The 7,869-nt window shown below is 36.1% G+C and overlaps 1 protein-coding gene across 1 annotated transcript in view; it reads left to right on the forward strand.

The window, feature by feature from the left end:
- The window catches only part of sorcs3 (sortilin related VPS10 domain containing receptor 3), a 287,365-nt gene that overhangs the window by 227,188 nt on the left and 52,308 nt on the right, over nucleotides 1–7,869 (forward strand). Inside the window, exons 11-12 of the mRNA XM_024289874.2 lie at nucleotides 3,716–3,818; nucleotides 6,754–6,830. Of these exons, the coding sequence (XP_024145642.1) occupies nucleotides 3,716–3,818; nucleotides 6,754–6,830 (180 nt within the window). The remainder of the gene's footprint in view (nucleotides 1–3,715; nucleotides 3,819–6,753; nucleotides 6,831–7,869) is intronic.

The raw sequence follows: 7,869 nt of genomic DNA on the forward strand, positions 1-7,869 counted from the left end.
GCTGTGGCGACCCCTGAAGGGAAAAGCCGAAAGGAAAAGAAGAAGATGCAAAAAAATAAAAAAAATGTCAAGCTGGCTTGAAGAAATGGAACGGGCAAAAAGATTGTAAAAAGACTAACATGTCAGAAAGTGCTTGGGATTGATAAATCAGAGAAACTGTGACAGAAACCAAAATAATTTACTACAGAAACTATAAAAACACTGGCTTAAAAAAAAAAAAGGAAACGAACCAAATGTACATGGACTGAAAAATGCGATAATCCGAAGGATCTTTGGTCTGAAAGGAGAGAATGATTTCATGAAACTGCATCAGCTCTGATGATTGCTTATCAAAATTGGCTAAGACGAGTTTAACCCTTAAATACTGGAGTTGTCGCTGGCGGCGCCTAAATAACACAATGCTCTTTGACCCACTGTAAATCACTGTTTATGCAATCATCATGAATCAGCTGATTCTGATGTGGAAAAAAAATGTTTTTTGACATTAGCTTTGCACTAAAACTCTTTACGCAGCTCCGCATGGTTATGCAACACTTTAAAGTGTCACATAACCATGCAAAGCGACTTCTCTCCACGACAGAATCAGCTGATTTATGCTGATTGCGTAAGCACTTCACTGCTGTGAAGTGTCGCATAACAGCGTGGCTTCTTTTCTCTGCTGGAATTATGTTAATTGCGTCAATGGCCGACAGGAGTTATGGTAGCTGAAAAAAATAGCAAACACTGGAGCTAAACCTCCAGTGTTAAAGGGTTAAGAACAGAAACTAAACAAAACCTTAAGGCAAGACAACAACACATTAAAGTTAGCCAAGAACCAACATTTCAACTAAACTACATTTGACAACAATAACTGACTTATTGAAATTCTGCCCGACCGCAACAAAAGATCAAAACAGCGACTAGGAGTCAGATCCCATATTAAATTAAAATAGATTTAAAATTGCTCGAATTATTCCAAATATACCAAAATGGCTTTAGTTTAGGACACCTCAAAATGTGCACTGATACTTAACCATTGACATAGATAGAGATGGACAAAACAAGGTTGTGACATCACCAATAGGACATGCCTTACCTTTTGTTCCAATTAAATTAAGTAAATTCAGTCGCCATTTTTCGCAATACGGATATCGCCCAATTTTGCCATTTTGGGACCAGATGTTGTTAGTATGCAGTGATTGGTCCGAGAATCTGTCAAACACTTTGAACGTTTGAGGTGGGGGCCAGTGGGCACCACATGCTCTTGAGGCATCTGATTGGCCAGTTTATAACTTGAATAACTTACAATAAAGAAAATATGTCATGAAAATAAACATTGGGAGCAGGAACATTTTAAGCAATCTTCCACTTTGCCTGGGCAGTGCAGTCATCCACAGCGGGCTTCAAAACACTTGTTTTTTGTTTTTGTTTGTTTGTTTTTTTTTCCTCCAAACGTACCATGGTTATTTACAAAAGAAATAAATATTCAGTAAATTTTTAGTACATTATTCTTGTCATTTTTTTGGTTTAGGCTTTTTGATCCAGGGTCCGGCACGTTGTCACGGCAACACAACAAGTGTCACCAAGGCTCTACTGTAGCTGCAAAAAATGCGATTCAGTTCAGAGAGAAAGTTCTCTTCTTGCATATTGTTTTTGTCCAGACGATGAAGGAAAATGTTATTTTAAAGCAGCCTGCGCAGCGATATAGAACAGTTTTGTGTTCATGTTCGTTTTGTTTTCTTGGAGTTTTCTCCATACATTAAAGTCCTTAGAGTTCTGCTCATCTTTCAATTGATTTGTTTTTGAGGGCACAAATGACACTTTTGGGATATCTGAGTTATCACTTGATAAATTGAAAATTTTAGACAACAATAATGAAGGAACAATTTCTCTCTAGTCTGTTTTTGTTGTCACCAGATTTACCTAGTAAACATCATAATTGATAGTGTTTGATCTCAACACAAAAGTGTGATTAATTTGATATTTTGTTATCAATTGACAGCCTTATTAAAAATAAATGTGCTAAATGTACAGTTTTGAGTGTAAATTTCATTTTGTGATTATTCGCAGATAATAAGTGGTCGGTAAATACTGTAACTAAAAAAAAAAATCATCGGGATTAATTTTTTCCCAGGTTTGTAATTATTTTTTTTATTTGAATCTATTCCCGGCTCTAGTAATTTTTGAACAAAATATGAACATTTTCACCATCAGAATACAGTGGAGTCATAGACGTAAAATGCTTGCATTGATTTGATTTTCACTTTGTGATTTTGATGACCTCAAACTTGCCGTTTTAAAACTAAAAAATAAGTAGTGAGCATGCATGGTGTCCAGATTGCTTTTAATATCCAGGGCATGAGATAGTCCAGCACTATATAGTTTTTACAGGTTAGGGATTATGGTGGGAATTCAGTTTTAGTCTAAAACTATGTTGAAAACAATTGCCGAAACATTTTTTCAATGAAGAGGAAATTAAAAGGTAGATCTTAAAGAAATTATGTCTATGTATTAAAGATAATTTAAACGGGCATATTTGTCTATCTCTGCAGACTGATAATGAGACTGAAAACTCATCACAACCCAGCAAGCTGATAAGGCTGGAAATAGAGCCAAAACTCTCTGCCAACAGCGCAGTAGCTACGATTTTTAGATAAGTTACTATGTAAGCAACAATAGAGCTAGAGGTCTTTCTAATGCCCACATTTGAGTAGGTCTGCATAAAAAGGTGTGGGAGTCCAATGCTGAATTTAAAGTGTAAAAAAGGCCATTAAGACTAAACCACCAACCCCATCTTTGGGAAATCACTGAGTAGAACCTCTTTGACCTGTTGTGTTCTGAGGAGATCCAACAGAGAATGTGAGGCAGCTCCAGACCTGCCGCACGCGCTCCCTCCTCATTAAACTGCCTCCCCGCTACCACAGCTAACAGGCTGGCTGTTAGGAGGAATCATGTTGGAGGCATTACGAGGGCGTCACGCTGTTTGAGATGCGATTTCAGGGCCGAGCGGCGTGGCTTCCAGGTTCCTGCGATTGTGTGTTCGTCTGACATTTTAATTACTGCAGTGATTGCCTGTACAATCCCACCTTTTTGATGTTCTTATGAGAGCGACACGCTGTCTGCTGCCGACATGAAAGCAGACACGCTTTTTCTGCTCTGGGAACAATGTAATTGTGTTCTGTTGTGATCCTGAGGCATGAATTCATACTTAAATGCAAATTCCATCCTCCTTTGGCTAATGGCACATTAGACGCAATTACAAAGACTTCTGTTTTTGGATTCTTCATTTTGGCTCTTATTAGTTTTCCATTTATCTGACTTGTTTAAACAACAGATTTTTCCTTCGCGTTTATTTGAGAATTGTGGGGAGTCTTATTTCTTATCTTAATACATATTGTTTATGCTACGCATGTTTAATAGCTTTTACTTGTATTTAACGCTTTTATGTGATTCAACTGATGAAGGAAACTGAGGAAGACAAGTGTCTTGCTACGACTTTTGAAGGACATATTTTGTCTAGGTATTTCTCTACAGCGCAACAATAACTATTTATAAAATGTTTAATAAATGGATTGCTTTTCAAAACAAGGTATTTGTATCTCACTTCCTCATCAACCAACTCTGGAAGGCTAGTGGAGGGCTACATCAACAATTTGGGGGCTTGTCCGGGATGAGGACGTTGTCTTTTTTTATTTTCACAACATTACAATCTGAAGACATTTGTAATCCTTTCCAGCCTTTCTGCTCCCTTCATCTGCAACTCCAAACGTCAGAGAACCCGTATATATCAGGAACCATCTCTACCAAGAGTTCTTCACCGGGAATCATCGTCGCCACAGGTGAGTCAAACCCACAAGACAGGCGGACTGATAATCTCCAACTTTACCCATATACATCCATTTTGACTGGACTTAACTCCACCCGCCTCCACAATCGGGCCACATTGAACCAAAGATTAAATCTAGTGGTCATTTAAGGAACTGCACCATTTGATGAATTAGTTTATCCACTGCACCTTTTAGGACATCAGCTGGCGCAGAGATTCTCACACCAACATGACAAACAGCATCCAGACAGAACAATTCCCTCTTTGCTGGGCTTTGGCTAAGAACGCAGAGCAGGACTACACAAAAAGCCAGGCCAGCTGCTGTGGCCTGGCTGCACACACAGGAACGCATTTGGTTGGACTTTTGCCCCTTCCACACATTCTGACAACACACACGGGAGCAGCAGGACTCAACAGAAATGAACCATTTGTAGTTTGCAAGCCTAAAGAAGCAGCATGCTGCCCTGCAATCAAACCAGAAAACAGGCTCACCCTCAATCAATACTAATGTTTTATATATAAGGACAAAAAAAAGAATCAGAGGTTTGTGGTTGATCTTACAAATTAAACCCTAAGATGTAAAAAGAATACCACATCTTAAACAAGACACCATTATTGAACAACGACAAAATCTAAAAAAAAAAAAAAAAGATTTTTAAGTGGTTTGCTGAGGCCATTGTTGAAGTTTGCAGAAAGGACTTCATGTAGGAATGTTAGCGGATGTCAATAGAGGCGATTCACTCATGTTCAGTTTTGGACTTTAAGCAGTAGAAGGCTGGAACTTTTAAAACAACTTCATAAATTCTAAATCCGCTCATGAAGGTGAAATTGAAAGAAAACACAAGAAAGTTATGCAAATATATAAAATGGAGAATTTAGTTCAACTTTAGAGGCAAAGTGTGTGTTGTTTGGTAACAAAAAATCCAGTTGAAATGGAAGGGTGTTTATATAAGAAGAGTTAAAAAAAAAAAGGATTTTGGGGGGTTATTGTTGATGAAAATTTTAAATGGAAGCAACATATTGCTTATATATATACATATATATATATTTAAAATTAGTAAACATATTTCAATTTTCAACAAAGTTAAATATTTGTTAAATTATCAAGCTAAGCATATTTTGCATTTCTCTTTGATTTTACCATATTTTTCATTTTGTTTGGAAGTCTGGGGTAAAACTTATGAATCAAACCTAGAACCTTTACTAATTTTGCCAAAAAATACATTACGGATAATGCATACGAGTCCTTACAATAACCAGACTTCCAAGGTATTTCTTAAATTCCACAAGGTTCTGTAATCGAGCCTAATCTATTCATATTATTCATCAATGACATCCATGAAATCTAAAAAAAATATATATATAAATTTTCTGTTATTTGCTGATGATACGACTGTTTACAGTTCAGGGAATAATTTTGAATCAGTCATTACAAACACGGACAATGAACTGGTTATATTACAAAGATGATTTGATGCAAACAAATTAGTTCTAAATTGGGTAAAAACAAAATTTTTGGAGCAATAAATTGTGGAGAAAATAGAAATATTAAAATTGAGAGTTATTATTAAAGTTTCTGAAATAACGTTTTTAGGAGTTGTACTTGATAATAAACTTAGTTGGAAATCCCACATTGATTATATAAGTAAGAAAATAAGTAAAAACATTGGTATTTCATATAAAGTAAAACATATTCTAGATTAAGATGTCTTACACATACAATACAATTCCCTAATGGTCCCATACCTTCTCTATTGAGGTGTGGGGAAATGCTTGCAAACGTTACACCAATAGATTAAACCTACTACAAAAGAAAGTTATGAGAATTTCTTTGACAGTTACTTAGAGATTCCAACCTGACTATTATTTGTCTAAATATTGAATACTTATATAGGACTTTACAACTTTAAGTAAAGTCCCAAAGTGCTTTACAGTCACTGTCCCATTCACCCATTTATACACACATATTTACACACCGACCTATAACCAACAGGAGTAATGAGGGGCGCAGTGTGTCGCCCAAGGACACTTCCAGGCCCGGCCGTCGGCTGCATGGTGCCCTAGGCAAAACATGATTTATGCTTTTTCATCCTTAAAGTTTTGAAGAAGCACAAACAGATAACACCGTATGCCCCTCCTAGTCCCCTCCACCTAGCTTCGACAGGGGCTGTGTCAGGAAAGGGATTTTTAAAGTAATTTTATTCATGGTTTTAATTATTACCTTTTTAACATTTGACACAAAATGAGCAGTGTGTTAAACTGAAAAAAAAGAAGAAAAAAAAATTCAATTTAGCGCCCCCACCAGCAAATGGCACCCCAGGCAGCCGCCTATGTTACCTATGACACATGAGCAATTGTAGCCGGAACTGAGCCTGCTATTTTCCATTTAGAGGTAGACCGCTTTTCTGACTTAAGTGCCGGTTTATATCATTGACTTTGATGTATTTTCAGTCATTTCAGCAGAGATGTTCGAAACTTGTGGGTTGGTCGTACTATTCAAAGTTATTTTACGAATGACTATGGAGGAAAATAGCTTTCAAGAAACATATTTTACAGTTTTTCCTCATTCTTTAAAGTAACCTTATTTTTTAAATAATCCACATTTTTTTTTTAACTCTTTTGCTTAATTAATAAGATGAATTAATAGAGCTCTACAAGCTGCTGGGTGCAGTAAGTTAAGATGTATGACAAAAAACAGTAAGTAATGATATAAGAGTTGTTTAAATGTATTAATCCATACATTTGTTAATCTTTCATACAATGCTAAACTCATCATGCATAACGTTTTACTTAATTAACATCAGCTTAGGCTCTAACTTGTTCGAGGAGGTTTTATTTCATTCTCACGATTGCAGTGCGATTCCAAAAAGCGACAAGGCTTGTCTGCAAAACTTACATCATTTCTGGGTTTTGTTTCTCATAAGTCCATGTGTCATTTTGTTCTGCAGGAAATATCGGAGCCGAGCTGTCTTACAACAACGTGGGCATGTTTGTTTCATCAGACGCTGGGAACACCTGGAGACAGGTGAGGTTCACACCACTATTCACACCAACTGACAGGCTCACGCAGCAGTTTTAGACTTTGACAGCTGCCGTTAAATATTTACATCCAGCTGGGTTTTGAGTTCTGCTGCCAACACCGCACTCTGCAAAGATCAACACTTTGCAGTATTTGGGGCACTCATCAAACTTGACTGACTCCTGCCAGGCGAGTTTAGGAAATGACAATCTTGATAGATCCAGCTGATAAAACATCAGTGACTGTGTTTCAGATTTATCTGAACACGTTTTTAAGATGTACATAATTGCAAAATATTATTTTTACTGATTAGCCAAACAGGTTCAAATCAAGCTTAGATTTATAAAGGCATATATGAGCCTATTTCAGACTAAATTTGAACTATTTGCGTGTCAAGCTTTGCAGATGAACATATTTTATTATAGGTTTCATTCATTAACAAACTTTACAAAAATTAAATGAGTAAGAAATACCAATGAAAATAAAGAACCTGGACTGGTATCACATATTCTATTCTTTATGATTTTTAGTGCTGTGAAAGAAAAAAATAAAAAAATTAAAAAACACTTTCAAATTGGTTTTGTAATATTGTTTATCCATATTGAAACATACTTTTAATTTAAGATGAGTTTTTTTTAGGTTTTTATTTTTAAGTGGCGCTAATAAAATCTAGAGGCAACAGGATTTCAAATGTGAAAAGCAACAAAATGTTCATACTATTCAAATTACTATGGAGAAAAACATTTACTCTAATGTTTGGTTTTGATCACACCCTATTTTTAACACACGTATATAATGGTGTTAACGTAAAATAATTTAGGAAGGTATTAAATGTACATGTTAAAAAAATGTGTGTTTGTAAAATTATATATAGGCAAGTCAGCCCCTAAAGGAACATTGGAAAAAAAAATTAAAGTTAAAAAAAAAAATAATAATAACTGGTGCGCACCACTTACTATCCGGTGGGCAGCACTTACAAACTGGTGGGCACGTAAGTGGTTCCCACCAGATAGTAAGTGGTGCGCACCAGTTAGTAATTGTTTTT

Source organism: Oryzias melastigma, linkage group LG1, assembly GCF_002922805.2.
Source record: "Oryzias melastigma strain HK-1 linkage group LG1, ASM292280v2, whole genome shotgun sequence".
NCBI classification, from domain to species: domain Eukaryota; kingdom Metazoa; phylum Chordata; class Actinopteri; order Beloniformes; family Adrianichthyidae; genus Oryzias; species Oryzias melastigma.